Here is a 24,988-nt window from a genome sequence, read left to right on the forward strand (position 1 = left end):
ACAAAGCCAGGACTACAAATAGGAAAGCCCATAAACACAGGCAACATTAGTAGAACATTACTTTGTAAACTGAACAGTCATGTTCAGCCTACAAAGTTACAATGTTATCTTTATGTGTCATACGGATCACGTTTATGACACATAAGCAATGACTATAAAGTAATTGAATCATGTTGTCAATGTTTGGAGTTCGGTATCAATAAATAAGTCAGTTGTCTATAATATTTTAGAAATAATTTTTGGTCATTTAGCTGTAATGGCATATTAAGACCATGGTGGCAGAAAAACAATTCTGCCAAAAATGTTAAGATCAACCTCAGAAATGTTTTGAGGCAAAATCTTAGAAATGTCTGAGCTTGAAAAGTGGAACACTTTCTAAAAAACTGAAATTTTGGGATTTGTCTTATGCATTTTTTAGAGAAGTTGAAAATTTTTGACTTTTGAAACTTTCAGTTTTCAATTTTTTTTCTAGAAAATTTCTGAGATTAATCTCAAAATGTAAGTTTTTTTTCTAGCAAGTTTTTCACTTTTGGAGCTCAGAAATTAACTTGATTTTTCTAGACATTTTTTTAGATAAATCTCTACATTTCTGAAACTTTTGGCAGAAATGTATTGTTTTTATGTTTTTTTTCCTTCTATTTACAATGACCCTTAAATTGCGTTGTATTTAGCTCAAAACTCAAGATGGGATGGGTATAACTATTTATAGTAGTTTTGTTCAGTTTAACTGATGAACACCCAAAACTATTTAGGAAAAAGATATTTGTAAAGATCAAGGAGGATATTTGTTTAAATTGATTCAAGTAATTAAATAAGAAACTCTTAAAGAAACCTGGACTATAATGCAATGTAGTGTGAAAAAACAAATCCCAAGATTACAAAGAGCACATGAATTTTGTTTTTATTTAGGAAACATAAAGTGAACGGGGGAATCTTTCCAACATGGGTAATGAAAAAGCCAGATCTTAATGACATCAAAATTACATTCCAGTACTTTCATTAAGTTAATTCCCAAATTTTGTTCAGAAGTAAAAAATACCCTTTTTTCATGGAACCCACATAAAAATTTCAGTCATTACTTAAAGTGGACTTTTCAACATAATAAAGGTAAAAATAAAAAATCTAAACCAATAAACAGCAACTGTTTCTAGACAAGTTTGTATTAATTGATATCATATATGTAACAATCCAGTATAAGGTCAGATACCCAAAATGCAGGCAACAACCACAACTGGACCATAGCTCCTGCTCATTCATGATAACACCAATCTCATGCATTCATGCACTAGATGCCTAAGACTTATTGTTTCAAAGAAAAAGACCAGTTTTTATCCACTGGGTCAGGGAAGCTCCAGTCTAGCACTTCGTGGGGGCAATTTGAGAGGAATTTGCTGAGTGGGGGAACGACAATCGAGTATGGGAGGCAATAGGCAAGAACCCCAGATATTAGAATGCTAAGCAATCAACAATAGCGGTGGAAAAACAGGGAAGAAAGCAGAACAAAATGAAAGAAATAAATAAAATGTAAAGATGTTCATTTTAGGAATATCAAAACAAATATTTTCAGCTAACAGTAAGAAAAAAATCCAAAACCCCAAATAATTGTGTGATTATGGTTTGCCATGTGGTTGAAAGGAAGCGTGTGAGCATGCTTATCGGAGCTACACTACAGATCACAGCACGCTGCAGGAGGTTTCTTCTGACTGAACATGAATATGAGCTGCTGTAGATGAGTCTATCTCTGCAGAGTAAAGAACCCACAGCGCCATCAGAGGTTTTTAGCTTTCCACGTTGAATTTAAAGCTACCAAACCCGACATTAGAGTTAAAAATCTGAGGCAGGCAGTTCTGGGTTGACCCTGCTGAGGATATGGAAAGAGACACATACACACTCCTGTCTTAAAATGGAGTGACCTGCTGCAAACAGATAAAGTTAAAACATACTTGAGCAACATATTGAATACACTCACTTTCTCAACTGACATTGTTATCTACCTGGCTGGCAGATAATCTAAACACATAAAATAACACATTCAACACAACCACACATAAAAAAATTACACTTTTTTTCAAAAGTTTTTACTTCTTTTTGAGATCTACTCAATCATAAAAGGCAACAAAGCAACAAACCATGCCATATTTTAGAGCTATGTGAAATTTCATGCATATCAACAAATAAACTACTACTTCTTAATTTTTTAAAAACTACAACTAACGCCAAATTACTAGAAAAAAAGACCTCTGCGTGTAACAGAGACACACGTTGCATCTTCATGTGTGAAAATTAGCACCAAGTTTCATTTCTGTTCATAAAAAAGAACAAATAAAGAAAGAGAAGACATAAAAAAAGTGTTGTGACTTACTTAAAAGTAAAAGAAAATAAAACAAATAAACAGTCATACTTTAAACAATTGTTATTTGCTTGTATTTGGCATCCTGAGTTGTGTACTGGAGTTGAATGTGACTGTGACCATGTGTGTTCATCTCCCAACAGTTTGCCAAGCATGCTCGCAGACAGAGATTTCCCTACAGAAGTGAAGAAAAAAAAAGGCCTACATATTTTCAAGTAACAGTAGAGTTGGGCCTGTAAAAAGCCTCAGACACACAGTATAATAACCCAGAACAAATTCTAGGAAAGATAAAGAGCAGTTGTAATGTTAGTTTGCATGTTTTTCCCCCACAAACATTATATATATTCAAATGTATATAAATAAAAAAAATTCAGTGCTGTCAAAATATCTCCAACTCCATAGGACCTGACCTATCGTAGAAGGGCTAATGAGCTCTACTAATAATCTTCTCATGGCTAAAAGTACTGCTGGAAGTATGAAAACCTTACTACTCATCCTTTTTCAGTCCTTCATTCAGAATGCAACACTGAGGCAGAGAAGACTTGTTAATATTGTTTTAAATTTTCCTCTCTATTTGGTTTTGCTGCACACAGAGAAAAGCATCAGTTGCGTCATGGTTTGTTTTCTTTTATTTTGTGTTTTTTTTTGGTTGCAGCAAAGCACCACGTTTGTGTCAGGCTCTATGAGTGTTAAGTCTCTCCGAGGGAGTCTGCTGCATGTGTGATCACTCCGTAGTCTCTCAATGTGTGCGTGTGCTTGTGTGAGTGGGTGTCCTGGTGTATGCATGTCTATGAAGAGCAGGGCTGAACGTTGATGCCTTGGGCAGCGTGAGCCTGCAAATCAATCGGCTGGCCAGGCTGCAGTCCAGGCCGAGCATTCGTCAGCATCAGGTTCCGAACACAGCCGCTGATTCCTGATGAAAATTTTCCTCCTGTCATAGCAGTCATATCTGGAGCTCCACCTGTGTGTGACAACAAACACAGATTTAAACCTTGCCTCACATTTGACCTGCTGGCCACAAGAGAAGTGCAATTCTCAAAAATCTCTTTAAAATGACCTAGATGGATCATAGGTAATGATAAAAAAAAAACATTTCTTCATACAGGTAGAATCCCTTGATCTCCAAATTAAAAAGATCAACATATTTTTTTATGAGCTGACAGTATCTATTAAGATTCCTCAAAACAGAACCTAATATCAATAATTGATATTTAAATATCTATATAAACCTTGAATTTCAATGCTAAAATTTAAGGATATTTGGAATAAAGTAATATGAAAACAAACTTAGAAATGACTTAATATTTCATTAGTGACAGTCAGTGTTGGGCACACTTTCCCTAATCCACTAATAGCAAAGCTAATCTTTTGTTTAGCGCTTTTGATAACTTTAAAAATGTTTAGCATACTTAGCTTTCATTAAATAAAATTTTCTGTATGATTTCTAAAGTGTTAATTTACTTGGCTGTTTTGTAAACTTTTAATTGAATAAAGTTCCATATGTGCTTTGAAGCTTTTCATTATTAATGGGTAAGAATCCTTAAAGTAGATGTTTATATTCATGCTCTTATTTTGAAGTGGGTGAAGACTGTTTATACAGTTCCATTTTCTCTCCTTACGTTCTCTCTCTTTTTTTTGCCCAATAACTTTATCCCAATGAAGAAACACATATGAATTAAATCAAATACGGACAGTAGAGAACCAGACATAGATTTAAGTACAATATCTGAAGGTGTTATGGAACATTCAACTTATAATGTCAAAATTGAACTGGTGCTAGATGATTGCAGTTGTAGCCTTGCCATATCCGTCAATGGCATTGTTGCTATTTCAGTATAATACTGTATTATTCTCAAAGATACAGGCGAAACCAAAACCAAAGGAAAACATATTGGCCAGATCATTTTAAATATTGGGATTTTGCACTGAAAAGCCTTCAGTGGCTAACCTCTGGATTAATACTGTCAGGTTTGCTCACCCAGGTATATGCTGCCTTTGGTGTTAACCATGAGGCTTTTGCCTTTAGATTGTCCATGTTGTTCGTCTCCTCCATCAATTTGGATGAAACCATCTTTTCCAACTCTGGAAGAAAAGAGAAACAACTGAGTTCAGACAAAAAAAAGAAGAAAAGCACAGGTGTATTAAAGCATTAACTGATAGACAAAGCATTTCATGAAAAGTCGAAGTGAAGCGTTAAAGATTAATCTTTCTACATCCACTGAAACTGAAGATACACACCTGGCTGCTGTGATCTTATGCCACTTTCCATCGTTGATGGCGGTTGTTGATCTTATTCTTGCCTCTCCACTGCCCAGCTGGTAACTAGATATAATATAAATAATCATCATTACTGTAAAATACACCAACTTAAAATGATTTTAATCACATCATCTAGAGTTCAACCAAACAAAAGGATTATGGTGTAGAATCACCTGAAAACTAGGTGTCCGTTCTGTAGGCCAAGGCTGATAAAGTCCTTTCCTTTGCTATGTTCTCCAGGTACCTGAAAACAAACATATGAAGTCAATAGACGGGTATTTGTTTAATTATTTAGTCCTATGAACTTCTGACCCCTGACATACTTATAGTAACTTTCCACATTAAGGGCTGTACTTTACTTATAACAAGCATGATGCAATACGTTGAGGGAACATTCCCCAAATGTAACAAAATCTTCCTTTCAAAATAACGTTGGTCAAGAAACAACCCTGAACACAAACAGTCCAATAACATACATGTACATTTTCACCTCAACAGCAAAGTAAAAAGTCTTCAGTCCGATGAATTTTTCAACATTTTGTCACGTTATGACCTTAGCTTCCTCCATCCTTGTAATTACTTTGACCAGCATTTCAGTTCCAGGAAAAGACAAGAAAATCCAAAGCATGATAGTTCCACCACCATTTTTTACTGTGCTTAGTGTGATGTATAGTTTTTTTTTCACCCTTTATAATATTTCATGTAGGATACAAACTGCAGATGTAGTCAAATCTGACCAGAGCATTTTCTTTCACATGTTTGCCGTGTTTCCTTCATGGCTTTTGGAAAATTGCAAGAAAGGAACTATAAGAAACTGCAGTTCTTACGGTGCATTTCAATAATGTTACACCACTACAGCCTGATTCGTGGAGTCAACTACTATTTGTTTTGATAAAATATTTTTCCTTAGAAACTCTGCAACTCCTCCAAAGTTACCACAGGTCTTGTGGTGGCTGATCATGTCTTGGAAGGTTTGTGATTGTACCATATTATTCATAATTCTTTCAGATAAGAAGTCAAATAGGGATCTCTGAGATGTTCCAAGTGTAGGATAATTTTTTGCAACCTAACCCTTCATTAAACTTCTATGCAACTTTCTTTCCGATCTTTCTGATGTAGATGGTCTCAATTTACTTTTGCACTTGTCCAAATTATTCACACTGAATTTTAGTTAGGGGTATTAGAGTGAAACGGGTGTACAACACACTTTTTAGATGTGTTTTTATAAAAAACATTTGAAAACTTGTGTCCTCCTACAATCACATAAAATCACACCTTGAATTTTGTGGTTGTAACATGACAAAATGTGAAAAGGTTAAATGGGTATTACATTTCAAACCACAGTACCTCTGTATGTAATCCTAAAACAAAATAATAAAAAAAACAACAATGAAGTGTCTTGTGTTCGAGTGGATACCTTTTCACTAGCATGCACCTTTCGCAAATTTCGTGCGCTTTTCGTCTCCTGAGGAAAATGGAGGGTGAGTTAATTGAAGCACATGCATGTATTTAGTGGTGTAAGACACAGCCGTTGATCTCAGCCAGCATGCCCAGCAAGGTCACAGCGTCAGCAGCAAATTAAGTTTACAATGCGATGATGATGATAAATAAATAAAAAATGCAATATTTTGTCAGCGATGATGCAAAAAAAAAACTGACATCAAATGTTATGAAAAAAAATAATTGTGATGGTAACATTATTAAAATGAGGTAATCATTATGATTAACAGTGCAGGAGTTTTTAGGCGAAGCTATGGGGGGGAGAGTGAGGGGAAAATCGGATATTCCTATGAAAGTTGTCAGAGTTAAGGTGCAGCATCAGGTGAGGGAGGGGCAGGACTTACCACTCCCTGCCATAAGATCAGGCCCTCAGAGGAGCTGGTGTTAATTTCCATTTCTATTGTCTCTGGAGCATCCTGGGCACTAAAACAGATTAAATAATGATATTAACGATTTCTTATTTAGAAAAAAAAATCACATTTATATACAAAGCCATAGTACATTATCTATCAAAAAGAGAGAGAGAGAAAAAACATATAAAAAGTACTAAAATAAAGTTACCTTCTTGGGAAAATTGATTTAGGGAGGGCAATGTACCCGTCACTTTGGAAATTAGCTGCATACTGATAGGGGGAATCTAGAGAAACATGAAAAAAAAATGTTTAGGATGGAGTTTATTCACATCATTGTTATGGCTCCCTCTAGTGGTGAAAGGAAAGAGGACTCCATGTTTTGGTTGCTTGGGTTAGACACATTTATAGACAGAATGTATAATGCCACCAAAATCCCTTGACAGAGAATTTTTTGTGTTAATGCTGAAAGTAAGACTGTAACTTTTAGGAAAACAAATAATATGTTATACCTCATACAAATACAGAGCAGAATACATTTTTTTATGCTCCATTGTACATTTATAGGAAAATTCAAGTTATAAGTTGGTTTTAGTTAGCAAATTTTCATTTGCATGAGATAACAAGTTATTTCTTTTCTCAAAAGCTGCAAAGGCTCATGTTAAACCCATATCTGTAATAAAAAAACACAATCCTGAATTTCACCTTATTTATAGAATTTATATGGAAATATGTCATTGCAAAGCTCCAGGATGCAGATATCAGTCATCAGCACATAATCACCATTCCTAACTGGTTGCATCATTTTTGACTTCTCACAAGGATTACATCCTTGGCCAAACGGTTTGATGCTGACAGAAATTCTTGTTAACTTTACAGCTTCAGCTACAGTTTTTTGTGGTGGGAATTGAAAATGAGCCTATAATATTAGAAAAAAAGTTAGCAGATAACATCACTTTGTATTTTCATTGGATTACAAGACAGAACTGATGTTTTAAGAAGTACTGGTGCTGGAATTCTTCTTCAAAAAAGAACATGTGCTACCTTTGCTCTTTTGCACCAGGAGGTCTTGATGTAAAAGAGAAATTTGAAGAGACCTTTGAATGTCGTAGCACCAAAGAAGCCACAGTTCATCAAGAATAATGACTTTGCAGGAAGTACCAGGAGTGGATTGCAAAAAAATTATTTTATGAGGTCCCTTTAGGCCATTATAGACATAATGAAAATGTAGCATCCAGGGAAAAAAGGTAAATACTTCCATAAATCCCTGTCATGCAGACACTGAAGTATCCCAAAACCATTAATGTTTGGGCTTGCCTCACTCCTATGAATGCAGAATGGAGAAAAATCCAGGAGTAATTTGGTAATAAACTCAATGGAACAACTTGTTGCAACTAAAAACTGACTTGGGGATAAAAACATAAAAATTATATGTCCACTATGTGCAAACTCACCAGCTTGTAATCCCAGTGGGAACCTATTGCATAAAACTTGATGAATTATCCAACAACAACCTTTTTTAACAGATTAAATGTTGATTATAAGACATTTAGACATCAGTTTACCCTAGAGATATCCAACATAAGTTCAAATTTCACTGAAGCAGTAAAGTTTGTCAGTCTCAAAACGTTTGGCCACGGTTGTGGAATAAACCTTGCAACAACTAAACGCATGTACAGCTAAATCATCCTGACAATAATCAGTGTTTTCCCCAGAAGACATTTGAAGTTGTTAGTAGTAGTCTGACTGCAAACATTTCCACATGAAGAAGACTGAATGACGTGACGTTGAGAGCTTCAAAGAGAACAAGTGTTTGGTTTGTCGAGAACTGAGCAGGCGGTTCATAGCAACGAGACTTGTGAGTTGTGAGTAGACATTTTACAGACATGAAAAAAAGGGGAATTCCATGTTTCTGCCCTTTCCTGTAGGAAACTGGCAACAGAACTCTGCTTCCTGTCCGCAGTCTGCTCCCTTTTATCTGCAAAGCACAATTCCCCTCTCCCAACTTTAAAATGCAGATAAGAGTTTCAGCTGAGAATTGAAGACAGACACATATTTTCTCTCTCCGTGCGCACGTGTGTTAAGAAAATAGACAGTTGAGTTTGAGCTTTGTTGGGACGCCGGGGCCCTCGGACTGAAGCCAGGGCCCTGTTAGTCTCAGTCGTTTCAGGCAGACTCAACATTGAGATACTGTACCATTCGCCTCGCTGGTTTCTGAACTCCGCAGGGCCTCGGCGAAGCTGAAGACCTGGCCTGTGTGCAGGATACAGCCATGAGAGTGCAGAAAATGATACATGCAGCCATTTAGGGTTATCTCTCCCAGCATGCTCTTCAGTGCTGGGAGTCACCAGAGAGCTCAATTTGGAGAAAATTCAGGCCATATGGGCTGCATGTTTCCACCTTGGCTTTTTTGCTTTGATAATTATTACTTCCACCCACAGAATGCAGATTTATAGATCAGCTGACATGTGTGCTGCATACAGACACGTGTTGTGCTTCCAGGAAACCATCAAAAATATGCAATAACATATTTCACTTTACACCTCCGGCTTGTATTTGGTTTATTTAATAATTAAATGGTTACTGTCTTGTGAATACTTACTTTCCTCACAGCTGAGGCCTGTGTGTCCAGACATGCATACACATTTGCCTTCAACACAAGTTCCTCCATTTTGGCACTGGATGTCGCTCTGGCACACAAATTTCACCACCTCACAACGTTCACCTGCAGAACCACAGACCAGGAGAGAGTCAGAGGTGAAAGGTTGAGTCATGCACACTATGGCTATAAGCCTGCCCAAGGGTGTAAAAGACCCTGGAGAAAAATTCGCCTTTAATTCTAGTTTTATAATCTTTCACTTAAGAAACATATGCAAATAAATTTAATTTAAGTGTGCTTATATAGCAGGTGATGCTGCCATTGCTGTTGTTTGCTGCTAAAAAAGTAAAATCTTACTCTCACCTGACCAAAAGACACACTTCCAGTAAGGTTGAGACAAATTGCATGTTTATTTTTTGTGTTTGATAGGAGACAGAAGGATCAATTGAAATACCTCTTGAACAACATATTGGCACATAGACAGTATTGTTCCAAATAATATTTTAGTAATCAATTATTCTGACAGTTAATCAATTAATCAGATTTATAAAAACGGCCAGTTTCATTTAACTACTTAAGCTTTTTTATACAATATTGGAAATATTTTAAAAGATGCAAATAACCAAATAATTCAGCTCCTTTTTAAGTAATAAAATAAACTTTTTGTTGCCAAAAATGCAATTACATATTCGAAGAATGTTATTTTACCCACACATTACTATGAAAATCATCCACTAAACAAAAGCAAAAACCTGACTCCTAAACAGATCTAAGAAGTTGTATTTTAAAACACTAACCTTCAAATCCATCTTTGCACAGGCACTGGTACTCATACTCTGCATTGGCCATGCATTCCCCACCGTTCAGGCAGGGCCGGCGGTCACAGGGACTGTTGTCCACACATTTGTTAATTGATTTGCTCTCTGTGAAGCTGTAGGACAAGTCCACCTTCTTGTTGTTGATGGAAACCTACAGTCGAGACGTAAACAAGTCTGATCTTCCACAACTAGAAAAATAACCAGCAACCTTCGTTCAGCTACTTCCAAACAGAGAATCCTCACCTCTCCGATGCAACCGTCAAACATCTGAGTGATATTTGCCGGTTTGGGCAGGATGTCCATACTCGGCACTCCTCCCAGGTACATTGGAGTGTGGATATTGAGGCCCTGGGCTTTTCCTGGAGACATCCTCCTTTGCACTGGGCCCTGGTCCACCCTCAGGTGGCCAGACCTCTTGTTTCTCTCAGCTACAACTCTGTGCCACTGGCCCAGGGAGACCGGCTGAGGACTGAGAAGGACTGCCTGTCCTGGATGTCAAGGCAGATTAAAAACTCTTAAGCTTAAATATAAAAAAAAATCCAAAAAGTGAAAAATAACTTAAGCTCTTAATCTCGGACTGAAGCCAAGATTGGAAGTGGCACAGAACCCTTCAAAAGTATTCGAATTCCTTTTGCCTCCGATTCTCAATTGGATTTAGGTGCAGACTTTAAGTAGGTCATTGTAACATATGAATACGCTTTGATCTTAACCATTTCTTTGAAGCGTTGGTTGTATGATTAGCATTGTTGTCCTGCTGGAAGGTGAATCTGAATCTCAGTCTAAACTCTCTAAAAAGTTTTCTTCTTCTAGGTTTGCCACAGATTTACAGTAAATCCACCCATCTTAAAGTTATATCTGCTTCTCTATCAAGGAAAGTATCCATATTTATGAATATGTAATTTTCATTTAAATTAAGTTTGAATGTAAGATTAATTTTAATATGATTCTGATCAAAACATAGTTGTATCACAGTCTTTCCTTCAGTACCTTATAAGATGCTCTTGTTTTATAACCTAACCTAACCTAACCTAACCTAACCTAACCCTGCTTCAAACATCCTCACAATTTTATTTAGTGATAACAAATAAAGCATTATTGGATACCATCATTTTTCAAGATTTTCCTTCTAGGAATATTAATAAATCTTTTGTCTTCCACTTACACACTTACAAATATGTTACGAACAGAAGCAATCCATCTTATTTAAGTTTTGTAATTGTAGCTGAAGAAAATGTGAGGTCAAGACCATGGATACTTTTGCAGGGTGTTGAATATTCTCATGATACTGTTCACTAGAATTGTGCTAAGTTGTGTTTACCTGTGCCGAGTTCATATCTGAACTCCACATGACCCTCCACCATTGAAACGGCCACAAAGTCTTCCACCTTGGTTTTTCTACCGCCGCAGAAGAACATCAGGCCATTCCTTTCCAGTGGTTTGAACTCCAGCTCAACACGCAGGTCATCATGGACAATGGTCAGGGGTGGGTAGGCTATGTACGACTCATCCCCATCAAACAGTGGAGTCATCACCAGCTCACCTGGTAAGAATCAATTACAAATGTTTAAAAAAAAAGAAAAGATTTTTCATGGATGGGACTGACGGATTCATGTTAGGAATGTTAGGAAGCCTACAGCTGGTGTTACCTTGCATGCATTTGTTCCCAAACTTGCCCAGATGGCAGCGACAGTCGTAGCCCAGGCCGTTCGGCCGGTTGATGCAAGTAGCATCGGGTCCGCAGGCCTCTGAGGGAGTCACAGTCGCAAAATGTTACAAACAGAAGTACCGTAATCCATCTTACTTGAAGTTTGAACTTTTAAAAATGCATACAAATGAATATTCTTTTTAATAGGCTTTATTGGTGATTCACATTCACCTGAGTGGCAGTGCAGAGACGAGTGATGCTGGCAGTTGCTGCCTGTGAATCCTCGGGGGCAGGTGCACCTGTACAAGCTGGCCTCTGAATCCTTACACGTTCCTCCATTCTGCAAAATAAAATAAGTTGTGAGATGCAAAGTAACCAAATGTTGAGGATTTATTTAGACGATTTAAACTGACCTGGCATGGATAATCTTTGCAGGTGGGACAGTTTGTGACGCCAGTGGAGCTGCGGTCGAGTTCTTTAAAGATTACTTCCTCTCCTTGGATGACCAGCTGACGAATACAGCCTGTGTTAAAATCATAAAAAAAATAATAAAATTCACATGGGTGAAATTCTTCTCCATCCTGTGGTAATCAAAGACAGTAAACAGTATCTTACCCACAAAACCGGTCTTAATGCCAGCTGTTTTTACAATTGATGTGTAGTTGGGGTAACCACCCACATGCAGCTCCTCATTCAGATCAAGGCCCTGGAACTTTCCCTGATGAGCAGAGTACATTCAGTTTTAGCAGTTTTCAGTTTTACTACTTTTACATCTGGTATGCCTCAAGGCGTCATTCTAGGATTTACCTGTTTTAAATATTGATGTTATCTTTGATTTTCCATCTATTTGTCTTACAAAAATAAAAAGGTAGGGCTGTTCAATATCAGAAAACATGCAGTTTTCAGTATTATTAATGAATAGCGTAATTATGATGGATGACACTAATCCAAATCTTTCTCTACTTCTTATCACATGCAAAATTTTCCCACCATTTTCTCTCTATATCTAGATGAAAACAATTTTTTTGCCACATTTTCATTAAATGCCAAGTTTTTTATCTTTTTGTTTTTGTAGTTATTGATGCATTTTGTCACAGCAGTACTACCAAAACTACAGTAAAAACTACGGTGGCAGCAAAGTGAGAGGTTGATTCTTCTAGACACCTTGACTTGGAGAACAACATCTCCTTGGGACATTTACACAAGAAACTATGCAATTTTAAAGGTTTTCAGCTTATTTTTGCTCAAGAAGATGAGACTTGTGATTTCATCAAAGTAAAAAGTTCATCCAAGTAAAAGTTGGAGAGTTGAAAGTAAAGTACAGAATTGTCAGGATGATTTCCAGTGAATATTTTTCTCCAATCTCCCAAAACTGTTTGTATTGCTGGGATTATTTTTCAATGAGCACTAAGATCAATAAATGTAAAAATATGATTCTGTCCAGTTACTGTGTGCAGGTTAGTGGTACAAATCACTCTTATTTATGTGACTGGTGTCCAAAAGAAGCATATTAAAAAAGGTTGTTTTTCATAAGCTGTTTTTTTTGGGTCTACAATTGCTGTGTCACCAGTCACAGCAATATATTACCTAAAAAAAGAAGCAAAAAGTAGTTTCTAGCATCACTTTTATTGTTATTGCAATAATAGCACAGAATGCCGTGAGAAAACTTTAACTCCATATTGCCCACCACTATCTCTGATAGTAAATTACCTGTGATTTTCCACTGATGGGCTCCCCGCCGTCCACAGTGATATAACCCTGAGTAAGGTTGCGATAGAGCTCCACTGTGTGAAACTCTCCCAGTTTAATGGGGTGGGGGTCACGTATGGTGGCCATGCCAGAGCCCACATCAAACCTGGGATCAGACATAATTCTTGAATTACTGTTATCATCAACAGCGGTCCTCATTATGCAGTATTTCGAGGCCTGACCTGAACTCCAAGCGTCCACTCACAAGTCCCAGGGAGATGAAGTCGGCTCCTGTTGTTCTTCTCTGGCCGTTGTAGAGGATCATGCCTGCCACCGGCGAAACAAAAGAAATCAGCAAAAATACACACATAACAGATCCTGATGGCGTCTCTTTGATAACATCCATCCTAATAGGTCCATAACTCATCAAAGTGTTTTATGGGGAGAATAGAAAACTCTCATCCAAAACAACTGTACATTTTTTCTTGCTCAAGGAAAGTAATATTGTACATTTAATATGAGAGACTTATTAGGATAGATATTTTTTGGGATTCATTTTGCCCATCACAGCTGGATGGTTAAGCAGCATGCCAAGGAGTCACAGCTTTAAAGCAAAACAAAGCCATGTCAAAAACTGCTGTCAAATCACTGGGCTGCAAAATGCAACCCGCTGAATTATAATGCAAATTTACTATTTTTCTTCCATCACATGCTGGAAATTCACATGCATAATGAACGGTACATTCTCATGGAGAAGGCATGAACATCCATTGTGTTTGTTACTGGAGGGAGAAAAGCTGCAACAGAAAAAAATATGTTCAAGGCAAGTTGGCAGAAAGTAGATGGCAAAAACATCAGTTCTTTCTGAAATCTTTTACTATTTTGTTGTCATTTCACTCATACTCAAATCTTGAGTGTGCCTGAAGAATTTTAATTTTAAATTTAATTTCTTCTGAACTAATAGATTCTCCAGCTTGATCTGTGGAGCCCTCTTGTCATGTAGGAGTGGGGGAGGTTTTGATGTGCAAAATGTGAAACAATGTTCTGATAAATACATCTAAGAAAAAAAGGAACACACATTGCAAAAATACAAAACAATACTACAAAAACACCAAATTTGACCAAGTGTTTTTGGTCTACTTTGTAGTGCAAATACATATGTACTAAATAAGACAAACTAGCTTGTAAGTGACTTTTCAGCAAGATATAGGTATTGTTTTAAGCCAATAATTTTCTAATACTGATATAAAAAAAAGGTACTAGTTCCACTGACAGATTTTTTACACTTATAACATTTTCTCCATAAGTGAAATATTATCTTGTTGAAAAGTTACTGGGCAGCTAGTTTTGTCTTGTTTCACTTGGACTAAGATATTTGCACTACAAACTAGCACAAAAATACTTATGATTTGTGTTTTTGCACTTATGAAGTTCTTTGAAGGAGAAATCCATCATATTTGTAAGGATGTTGGCAAAAAACAGAAGGTAAATGATTAATACTTCTTCATTTTGTTGTGTGTATGTTTTAAAATTTTTGCTTTTTGTTGTTGGACACATTTCTAAATCAGTTTTCTCTCTCTCTGACGTAAATGTAGCAGCTCTATCCTAATTTCTTTCCCTTTGTTTAGTGGATTTGTAATGATGACTGAAAACATTGCTCATGCATCATGTTGCATTTCTCTTGCACAGCCCGTAAATCAGCTCTGAGCATGATGGGGGGGGGGGAGAAATCTAGTGCAGGCAGAAAGCATAGTGCTGCCAACAATAGCCTTGACTTCCTGAGACTCACCAGCATACAATATGAGACCTTCCCACCCCATGGGTGAAGCAGGAGGGAGGAAAAGGAGGGACACAACATCCAGTGAAATTACATACGAGACAAAGTATATTACACAAATGTACCAAGTATGCAACTGAAAAAAAAATTAATAAAATCTAAATTAATACATTTTATAATTAAAATACTAAGATTTAGAGAAGTACACTCTTACCATCAACATTATCAGGTCTGAAGTTGATCTTTATATTGAAAGCCTTGTAGGCATTTTTAATGGTTGGCAGTGTGAGGTAAGACACAGGTTCCTGGGCAAAGTACGGCATCACTCTCTCTGAAAAAATACATCACAGTGAGACGCCAATAGTCCTGTAGTTGAAGGTTCCTCTGTGACGCACTATTCACTTCTCGCACTAACCATGGACTTCAAGTTTGGTGAAAGCTGCCACTTTGCCGTGATCGTTAGAGGCGGTGCAGATGTATGTGCCGGAGTCCTCGTGGGTGACCTGAGGAACGGTCAGCACGTTGGCTTCCTGGAAGCACTTAGGAGGAAGTTCTCCTTCCGACTTGAAAAAGGAAAGTAAGGAAAAAAATGCAGAAGGGCTACATTCCAACAGGTAAACAAACAGCTGTGATTTAGTCTGGAATATTTTTGTTATCATCTACAAAATCCCAAACATGATACTGAGTTGCCATCACACCTAATGCAGCTTCTCTTCTGGCTTTTGTGCCACTATAAACAATTTTCAACCATTCAATCATGGCTATGGACAAGCCCATCCATCCATTTGGATTTATGTTTTACTCTTCAGAGGAAAAAATGGATGTAAATACAATAGCTTAAATCCCCAATGTTACATTTTTGGTCTAGTTTCAAGTAAATTCAAGATATAGGAGTTTGTTTAAAGGCAATAATTCCTTCACATTGATAAAAACATGCTAGCTATAACTAAGTTAAATAAACTGAGTGGAACTGGTACTTTTTCATCAATAGTAAGGAATCACTAATGTAAAACAAGCTCTTATATCTTGCTGAAAAGTTACTTGTAAGTTAGTTTTGTCTTGACTCAAGTGTACTAAGATATTATCACCAGAAACCAGACCAAAAATACTTGGTAAGGTTTTATGTTTTTGCAGTTTGAGTTCCAGTTTTTTCTTCCAACTGTTGCCTTTTATGTCAAGAGCATTCAAAGTGGGAACCGAGGGCCATTTGAGATTACTGAACTGATTTTATGCGGCCCACAATTCAAGAATAAATTCAACTAATTAGGACAAAACTACAAATTTAAAATTAAAATCTACTTACTGATTGCCTTTCATTTAGCAAATAAATTTAAATAGTTTAATTAAAATTGTTCATGCCTAGTTTTAGGTTTAAAAAAAGAGGAAAAAAGAAATATTTGGGGTAATTTTAGTTTTTAGATCACATTGAGTATGTTTGAGCTGACAATTTTGGCCCACATGACACAAAGTTTGGACACCTCTCTTCTGTATAGAAGGTCAGACACAGCACACTCTACACTGTAAAACTGTTAAATGCCAGAAATAAATGTTTCCCTGTTATAACAGGACAAGTTAAAATAAAACAAACCACTAAGTCCCAAAACAGTTCAAATAAAGTTGTGGCAACAAGAAATGGTGGGTAGCATTAGTTACCTTTGTCCATTTGATATCAGGGACTGGATATCCTGAAGCTAAGCAGGGCATGACTGCATCAGACCCAACAGTCACCTCCTTTGTTTCTGGCAGTGCAGAAATTTGCGGAAGAGCTGAGAAAACAGACCAATGATTAAACTATGACTATAGTACTGACTGTACAGGATTCCTGCAGGCTTCACCAACTCATATTTATGACTTCTTAAGACCTTTTAAGACCATTATGAATAAGATCTAAGACTTATATCACAACAGAAATGTACAAAGTAAAACTTTTTTTTCAGGAGACCAAAACTGTGACATTTCTGTAGTCTTTTAGCTAACTAGCTGTTTTGCATTGTTTTTGTGAATGGTATCCAACCAGCTTTTGACAAATTTATACTTTCCCATGATATATGCAAAAAGTTAGTTAGAAAGCTAGCAGGTATTAGCAGCTTGTTACAGATAGCCTTAAAAACTTTGAGAATGCATTAGTGAGGATTTCTGTGTGCAACTCAATCATTTGTCTGATACAAAAGCCGCACAACATAGTCATGACAAAATTTAAGACCTGTGATTAATGTATTTAAGACCAACTTACATTTTCTTGAAACAATTTAATACATTTTAAGGCCTTAATTTTAGATGAATGAATTCAAGACTTATTAAGGATTAGTGGACGCCCTGGATACATAAGAACCTGAATTGTAAGAATAATTTATAATTAAGTGCATATATTCATGGACGTTTCTATAATAAAAAGATTGTTTATTACTCACACTGGACGTTGAGCAGCACTTGAGACTGAACTGAGCCTACGTCGTTGGTGGCTGTGCAGCGGTAATGGCCGGCGTCTGCCTCGGTCACCTGACTGATCCTCAGCATGCCGTCCTTCACCATGATGTGTGACGGAAGTGGGCCTCCAACTTTACTCCACCTGACTGTGGGCTCTGGATCACCGACAGCATGGCACTCAAACTCCACAGCGTTTCCAATCATCACGGTCTGCATTGAGGTTCGTACATTAATCATCACCTTTGGCAGAGCTGTGGAAAAGAAGAGAAATATGAACAAAATAAGTAAAGCAAATGGAGCTGTGCAGATATTTACGAATATGGGAAAACTTTGTCTTCAAGGTTTTGAGCTATTCCAGATAACTTCTTATCTGAGCTATTTCTGTAAACAGAACCTTGAAGGAAAACATTGTCCATCAACTTTATAAACAGCAGGATGTTTCAAACCTTGAATGGTTAGTCTTGCAGTGTCCTGTGCTTGACCATATGCACTGGTTGCTCTGCAGATGTAAACACCTTCATTGCTCTCCTCCAAGTTTTCAATTCTGCAAGGAGAAGTTGCATTTCAGATATCCACTTAAAAAACTGAGCACCTTATCTGCTTTTCCTGCAAGAAAAAAATTATTTTGCCCAGTTACAGCCACAAACTCCAATAAATTTCATTGATATTTTATTACAAAGTAGAACATACGTGTGAAGTAGAAGATATATTATTATAATTTTAACATTAAACAATAAATATCTCAAAAGTAGCATGGACGTCTAGCTGTTTCACCATGACGCCCCTAAATAAAAAAACAGTACACCCCTTTAAAACACCATTGACATGGTAATGACAGCACCCTTTTGAGTTCGCTTTCCTTCTGGAATCAAACTTTGATTTTGGAAAGATGAATGGCGCTAAAGACATGAAAAATGTGAAAGCAAATTGTTTAGTCTCAAAAGAGCTGAAACTGGAATGAAGGTTAACCCTCCAGCAAGACAACAACCCTAAGCTTACCACCAGGGCTAAAATAGAATAGATTGAATCAAATTATGCTTGTGTACAGCAGAACATTCATTTACAGAAGCTGAATAGCAGGTATTAACTCATATAAATTAAGATATACACTACTCTGCTTACATTTTTATTTTTAAATAATGTGGGAAACCCATGAATGATTTTCCTTCCTTTAGCATTTATGTATTACTTTTTCTTGGTTTATCACAGCAAATACTAATAAAATAAATTGTAGTTGTAACAGGACAAAATATAAATACGTTTATTTGGAATATTTTTGTATTTTTAAATGAATAATGACATATGATGAACTGAGAAGACAAAACCTGCTATACGGTGTTGGTATTGCCACCGTTAGTTTAACTTCTGCCTTTTCGCTAAAGGAGAATCAGTCACCTGAGAACACCGTCCTTTATGTCGTGGTTTGGAGGCAAGGCTCCTCCTTCCTTCAACCATTCAATCTTGGTATGAACTCCTCCAGCTGCAGAGCAGGTGAACTCCACAGCACTGCCCTGAGCTTTCACCTCAACCTGGGGGGAAACACGCACCGCCAGAGGTGCTGCCAGGGGAAAAGACACAGACAAGAGTGGAATCAGCTGTTTAATTCAGATTGTTGATATAAATCAATCCTGCGTTGGAATGAGCAGCAACTTACATCTGACTGTGACTTTAGCAACTACTTGGCTTTTGCCAACTCTGTTGCTGGCCACACATTTGTAGCTCCCAGCATCCTCGGAAGTGGCCAGGTCGATCTGCAGCTCGCCTTCGCTGGCCTGAGCTCTGGAAGGCAGAACACCATCCAGTTTGGTCCACTTGTAGGTCAAGGGAGGAGTACCATGGACCAGGCATTGCAACCTGATCACCTCTCCGACCCGTACAGCCACGTCATCAGGCACCAAAGTGGCATAAGGAGGAGCTGCAAAGTCAGAAAAAGAAAAGAAACATTAAAAAAGTTTGAAATCTATTGATTATCAACACGCTGATAATATACTTCTAAAGCTAAAAACACATTCAGGGCATTCAGAGAGCCAACACTTAGCATAGCATTTCACTTTGCATTGATGCTTCATTGTATTTATATGTAGTTACTCTTTTCACATTATGAAATCAATTTGCACTAAAGTAAATCTGAGTCACAAGAAAGTACAAACATCTGCTAAAAGAAAACCCTATTTATTTGTCAAATAGAGCTTATTACAGGTGAGCACAACTTTATTAGATGCTGTTAATCCAGCAAACATAAAAGTTCCTCTCAAGCTTTTACATTTATTTCAGTTTGTATTATTTTGGCACGCTACAGTCCACCATCTTTTCTTACATTTGGAAAACATTGCAGGGAATTTAAGATTCACTAACAAAATCCAAAAGAAAGAATATATTGACATTGTACGACATGTTTTTATCATGATCAAACTAATACCCAATTGTTTAACTATTGATCACAATCTAGAAAGGATGTGACTACTTCTTTGGAGGCAATGATGCTTGATTCGGTCCAGGACAATTCCCTTATTGGGTCTTCTGCTCCTTTATTGACAAATCCAAAGTAAATTGAGCAATTAGACACTCCATTAATGTGTGAAAAGTTTTTCTTTGTATAACCCCATATTATCCTATCACTTCCTACTTTCCACCTCAGGCAGGTTGTTTTAGGTTTGTCATTGATCAAGGAAAATCCACTACTGCATCATTTGCAGAACAATATACCCCAAAATTAAATTTTTAGACAATTAAAATTAATTTACCTGACTAGTTTCTCTTTTATTTGATATTTTAACTTTGAAAAGACCAATAAAATATTTCTAAGTAAAAAAAAGATGCACAAAAGGCACTCACTCTCTACTTCTAGCATGATGGTGACTTCACTAGTTCCCATGTTGTTTGTGGCGCTGCAGATGTATTCTCCAGAGTCTTGTCGACCGACAGATTGCAGCACCAAGCTGTTGTTCACCACCTTGTGCCTCCAAGGCAGAGTGGAGCGCAGTTTGGACCACATAATAACCGGAGAGGGAAATCCTACAAAACATGAATGCAGAAAACTAAAAAAAGAGAAGAAAATCTCTTGAATCAGCTATATTTTAGTTTATGTATCTGTTTATTTTATTTCACAACTAAAAGCTGAAATTGCACACATAACACATTTAAAAATTGGGGTTTCTTTTTTCATTTTGTGTTCCTGTTACCGTAGGCATCACAGCGCAGAGTCGCGGTCTGTCCCTCCACCACGACCATGAGCGGCTCAGGAACCAAGGCTCTCGGTGCTGAGGGCATTTGAGATCCTCCCTCTATGATCACTTCTACTCTGGTCTCAGTCGTTCCCTCAGTGTTACGAGCCACACAGACATACGTCCCACTGTCTTCTGGACGGGCAACAAGAATCTACAACATCAAAACAAAAGTGGTGAAACTAAACTGCAACAGTAGAGGGCAGTACTTTTTAGCATTTATTTCAGTGTTTTCCCTTTTCTTTTTCACTCCAGTTGACTTAGTAAGTTAATTATTTTTTATTTCAAGTGGACATAGATATTTGAGCTAGAAACTAGACAAAAAATACTGTGTGTTTTTGAGGTATCTTGTCTTGTAAGGTGTGCTTAGATGACATGCTGTTGTCAACTGGTACTTCATAAACTGAGCAGAAGAGTTTGCTGCAACAGTTTGCTGATTGGTGGAAAGCTGGATATGTAAAGACCAGCACAGAACAGGAACCAGAGGCCCTGTTAAAGACCAAGCTTATTCAAAATGCACTGATCAGCATTGATTTCATTCTAATTGCCAGATGAACTTGTAGAATAAAGTCATTTAAAATGTGTTGAGTAACTGTACCTGCATGACTGCATTGGAGTCCATGGGTACAGGACTGGTTAGGGTGGTCTTCCGGTTGTTATCCAGTCTGTGCCATGACACTGAAGGGCGGGGTTCTCCTGAAGCTTGGCACTCCAGGTTAATAGGCTCACCTACCCTGACCCGAAGGGGCCCAACAGGGGTAACAATGGCCCTAGGAGACTCTGATGGTACAAATATACAGTACTTGGCCACTGGAGGGAACCCTTCCATTAAAAATACATGACTGAAATATTACCTTTAACAAGCAAAGACACTATGGTTTGAGTGATGCCAAACGGATTGCTCGCCACACAGCGGTAGGCTCCGTGGTTTGTTGGGCGAGCGTTGACGATGGTGATAACGGAGCCATCAGAGTTAACTCGGACGTTATCTACAGAGAACAGACGGAAACCAAACATTACACAGGAGACAGCACAGGCTGGAAACACACCAGGAATCCAAAAAGGAGGCATTTAGAGACGATTGTGGGCATAAACGGTAAAAGGTTTGAATTCAGATAGCACTTTTCGTATTACACTTAACACTGGAGCCACATTCACACACAAACGAGTACACAAGTTATATGCAGATTGGTAGAAAATCTGTGGTAAATGTCTAGCTCAAGGGCACATCAACATGTGACAAGTCAAAGCTGAAATTTAACATACAACCTTCCAGTTGCAGCTCTACTCACTGAGCAACAATCAGCCTCTAGAGGACAGATTGACTAGTTTGTTCTGCCAAAAAACTAAAGAAAATACTTAAATGAAGCAGATTGGTTAAAAAAAGAATAAAATTTAATGTATCCTTTTAATTAAAACATTTTTAATAAAAGATTTTAACACCAAGAGTGAGGTCGCAAAATAATGAGACATCTTTCCAAACATTACATCAGACAAGGCCAATTTTTTCTCACTCTTCTTTTACAACATTGGTTGAGTTCACTGAGGTTGTGTTCATTTGTTCCTGCACAGCTCTGAAGATTTCAGCACTGCATTTTAATTTCAGTTAGGCTAAGGTTTGTACTTTAATTAGGCCATCGCAGTACCTTGATTCTTATCTTTTTAGCCAATTTCTTGTAGATTTGCTGCTTTGACTTCTCAGTTTCCACTTCGAGATGACCTCACATTTGACTCCAGAATATTTTAAAATTCAGAAATGGCTAGTGGGTTTGATGAACGCCCAGTAAAGTGACCTGGTTACTGCAAAACAACCTCACATCCAGAGTCTTTTGCTACAGAAGTCATTTTGCAATTGGAGGGTTGTAGGTTTAAGCTTCCTCCTATCACATGTCTATGTGCCTCTGGGCAAGGCACTTAACCCCAAGTTGTCTACTGATCTGTGTATTGGCGTATAAATTTGAAAAGACCCCTAAACAAACTGCTAAGATATTAATAAACAGCTGTGTAAATTATGTTCAACATATTCTCACATTGATGTAATTTAGTAATATATACATAAAAACCTACAACCTTATTTATTTAAAGCACGCAACTGTTATCTTTAAGATTCTATTTATGTGTCCTTCTAAAGTTTTGAGGGCCACATACAAATTTAATGTGGGCTAGATTTGACCCCTGGGCCTTAAGTTTGATATGTTCACTAAAAATAAAGACTGGCAACAGCTCTTGATTCTCTAAGGTCATTGCTAATGTCTTCCCTTTGTGGGATTGTGTTAGCACACGTCTGTTTGCTCCAGTAACCTGCTAAATCTCAATGCTTTTATGGAGCTGGCCACACATGTTTATGATCATTAACTCAAGTGAATTTGATTATCAGCATCTGCTTGCAATATTTCAAAAATCATAGAGGGTGGACTTTTTCCACAAAGAAGCCAAGTTTTTCCATCTTGGCTTCTTTATTGTTTAATAAATACTGGCAGTTTGAAATCTGTTGTGTATTTTTACGTATTTTAAACAACTTTAAAATCAGCTACAGACCAGATCTTTTTTAATGATGACCTGACAAGTAAAACCTTGAATTGAAAGAGAGCGTACTTTCATTGACCTGCTCTGTTCTTTTCCAGCAGCGTGGGCTCGGTTGTTACCTGGCAGAGGCTGGTTGTTGGCAAGTTTCCACTCCAGCCTGACCGGCTGGGCTCCACTGTACACCTGGCATCTGAAGCTGGCTGACTCCCCGACACGCACTGCAGAGCTGTGGGGCTCAACACCAATGATGGGACTCTGTAGGCCTGCAGCAGAAACCAACAGTTTGGAATCTGGATCATTTTTAATTAAACATACTCCCTTTGATATAAAAGCAGCGTTATTTTTTCCTGAGAAATAAATTCCATGTTGAGCGTGGTCACTGGCAACTCCTTCAGGGAGTGAATGAGGATGAGATCATGGGACAGCAGCAAGGAAAATCATTCAATTCTGTGGTCACACAAGTGAGAAGAGGAAAAGAAGTGAGGATGTGTGAGCAACTCCCCGCAATCTAACGCTCCGACATTCAATCAACTTTCCCTGCTGCTCACTGATTTGGCCTTGTGTAATATTCCGGATAGAAAGGTCTTTTGGGTGTACTGAAACTGTCTCACTTCAAGTACAGCTAAGTGTAGTTACATTAAACACTTAGAGAAGATCAAAAGGCCTCTACACGCCCGAGAAGCAGGAGAATAAATATATGCCCTGCAAGAAAACCTTAAGTGTTAAACATCCTTACGTGAAGAAGATGAAGTGACGGAGACGGAGACAGAGGCCTGATGGACCGGGCCTGAGCTCCCCGCTCCCTGTACCCGACAGATGTACTCTCCCGAGTCCTCCGAAGTGGCGGAAAGGATACGAAGCTTATTGCCAACAACCTGCAGATGGGAAATGGACAAAATGTAAAATTTTACCTTGAAAAAAATGCAATTCATTGAAATATTTGCGCATTTTTGAAAAGGCTAATTTATTATTGGCTATAGCTGTTATTGAAATTGTTTTAAGACTTCACTGTTGGCCTGCATGAGATGTTGCAAATGAGAAATATCGCAAACTGATGCAGTGCAAAAAAGAGATTAATAACTTATATAAAAAGTCTTGTTCTTTTTTAAAAGCATGTGAACTTCTGTTTATGAGCTTTCACCACTGGAAACAAAGAAACCACAAACCAGTGCCAAATTCTCCAAACTGACTAAGCTTATGTGGGAGGTGCTGAATCAACAAGTCTGACCCAATTTAAAAGGGTCTACCATTAAGATCTTGCTACCACATACCACAATACCCCATTAATGGCAGTTGCACATCTTCTCTGTAGGTCAAAGCCCTTTTAGCACCAAGGGGGGAACAACCAAATATTTCAAAGCGACATCTACTGTAGATGTTCTATTATGTGCATGGTTGCCTGTGTATTTTGTTAAAACATACATTGATATATTGCTTGATATATATTGCTTGATATATTGCACCTCAACAATATGCATTGTTGAGGTGCATTGTTGCTTTACTTGGCGTATTTTTATTTATTTACATATTATTGAATGCCTGTGGTTCAGCGTGGTGCATAGTTTTTGCATTGTCCTGCACAACGTGTATTTTTCAGATATAGTTGACATTTATTTAAGGCCCTGACTGAAACCCCACAGCACACCACTGCATCTACATATTACTAAAATAAAAAATATATAAGATTATTATATGAAGAACTTTTTTGGGGAGGGGGGCAAAATCACATATAGTTTTTTGTTCCTCAAAAATAAGAACATTTGAGAATGAATGATAAGATACTTGACTAGCCAGCAAGGTCTGCTGGGCTACACGTTGAAAACA

The 24,988-nt window shown here is 37.5% G+C and overlaps 1 protein-coding gene across 1 annotated transcript in view; it reads right to left on the minus strand.

The window, feature by feature from the left end:
• Positions 1-882: 882 nt before the first annotated feature.
• The window catches only part of hspg2 (heparan sulfate proteoglycan 2), a 153,312-nt gene continuing 129,206 nt past the window's right edge, over positions 883-24,988 (minus strand). The window contains exons 58-89 of the mRNA XM_023331272.1: positions 23,901-24,039; positions 23,284-23,427; positions 21,493-21,627; positions 21,237-21,418; positions 20,597-20,792; positions 20,250-20,429; positions 19,069-19,329; positions 18,810-18,972; positions 17,861-17,958; positions 17,399-17,665; positions 16,641-16,753; positions 15,403-15,550; positions 15,202-15,318; positions 15,000-15,017; positions 13,453-13,537; positions 13,232-13,376; positions 12,137-12,239; positions 11,935-12,044; positions 11,753-11,861; positions 11,523-11,621; positions 11,195-11,416; positions 10,120-10,364; positions 9,856-10,027; positions 9,062-9,184; positions 8,656-8,712; positions 6,671-6,746; positions 6,454-6,532; positions 6,027-6,074; positions 4,783-4,853; positions 4,589-4,672; positions 4,329-4,432; positions 883-3,311 (exon numbers count right to left, since the gene is read on the minus strand). Of these exons, the coding sequence (XP_023187040.1) occupies positions 3,139-3,311; positions 4,329-4,432; positions 4,589-4,672; positions 4,783-4,853; positions 6,027-6,074; positions 6,454-6,532; positions 6,671-6,746; positions 8,656-8,712; positions 9,062-9,184; positions 9,856-10,027; positions 10,120-10,364; positions 11,195-11,416; positions 11,523-11,621; positions 11,753-11,861; positions 11,935-12,044; positions 12,137-12,239; positions 13,232-13,376; positions 13,453-13,537; positions 15,000-15,017; positions 15,202-15,318; positions 15,403-15,550; positions 16,641-16,753; positions 17,399-17,665; positions 17,861-17,958; positions 18,810-18,972; positions 19,069-19,329; positions 20,250-20,429; positions 20,597-20,792; positions 21,237-21,418; positions 21,493-21,627; positions 23,284-23,427; positions 23,901-24,039 (4,266 nt within the window). The 3' untranslated portion in view covers positions 883-3,138. The remainder of the gene's footprint in view (positions 3,312-4,328; positions 4,433-4,588; positions 4,673-4,782; positions 4,854-6,026; positions 6,075-6,453; positions 6,533-6,670; positions 6,747-8,655; positions 8,713-9,061; positions 9,185-9,855; positions 10,028-10,119; positions 10,365-11,194; positions 11,417-11,522; positions 11,622-11,752; positions 11,862-11,934; positions 12,045-12,136; positions 12,240-13,231; positions 13,377-13,452; positions 13,538-14,999; positions 15,018-15,201; positions 15,319-15,402; positions 15,551-16,640; positions 16,754-17,398; positions 17,666-17,860; positions 17,959-18,809; positions 18,973-19,068; positions 19,330-20,249; positions 20,430-20,596; positions 20,793-21,236; positions 21,419-21,492; positions 21,628-23,283; positions 23,428-23,900; positions 24,040-24,988) is intronic.

This window comes from Xiphophorus maculatus, chromosome 1, assembly GCF_002775205.1.
Source record: "Xiphophorus maculatus strain JP 163 A chromosome 1, X_maculatus-5.0-male, whole genome shotgun sequence".
In the NCBI taxonomy this organism is placed as follows: Eukaryota; Metazoa; Chordata; class Actinopteri; order Cyprinodontiformes; family Poeciliidae; genus Xiphophorus; species Xiphophorus maculatus.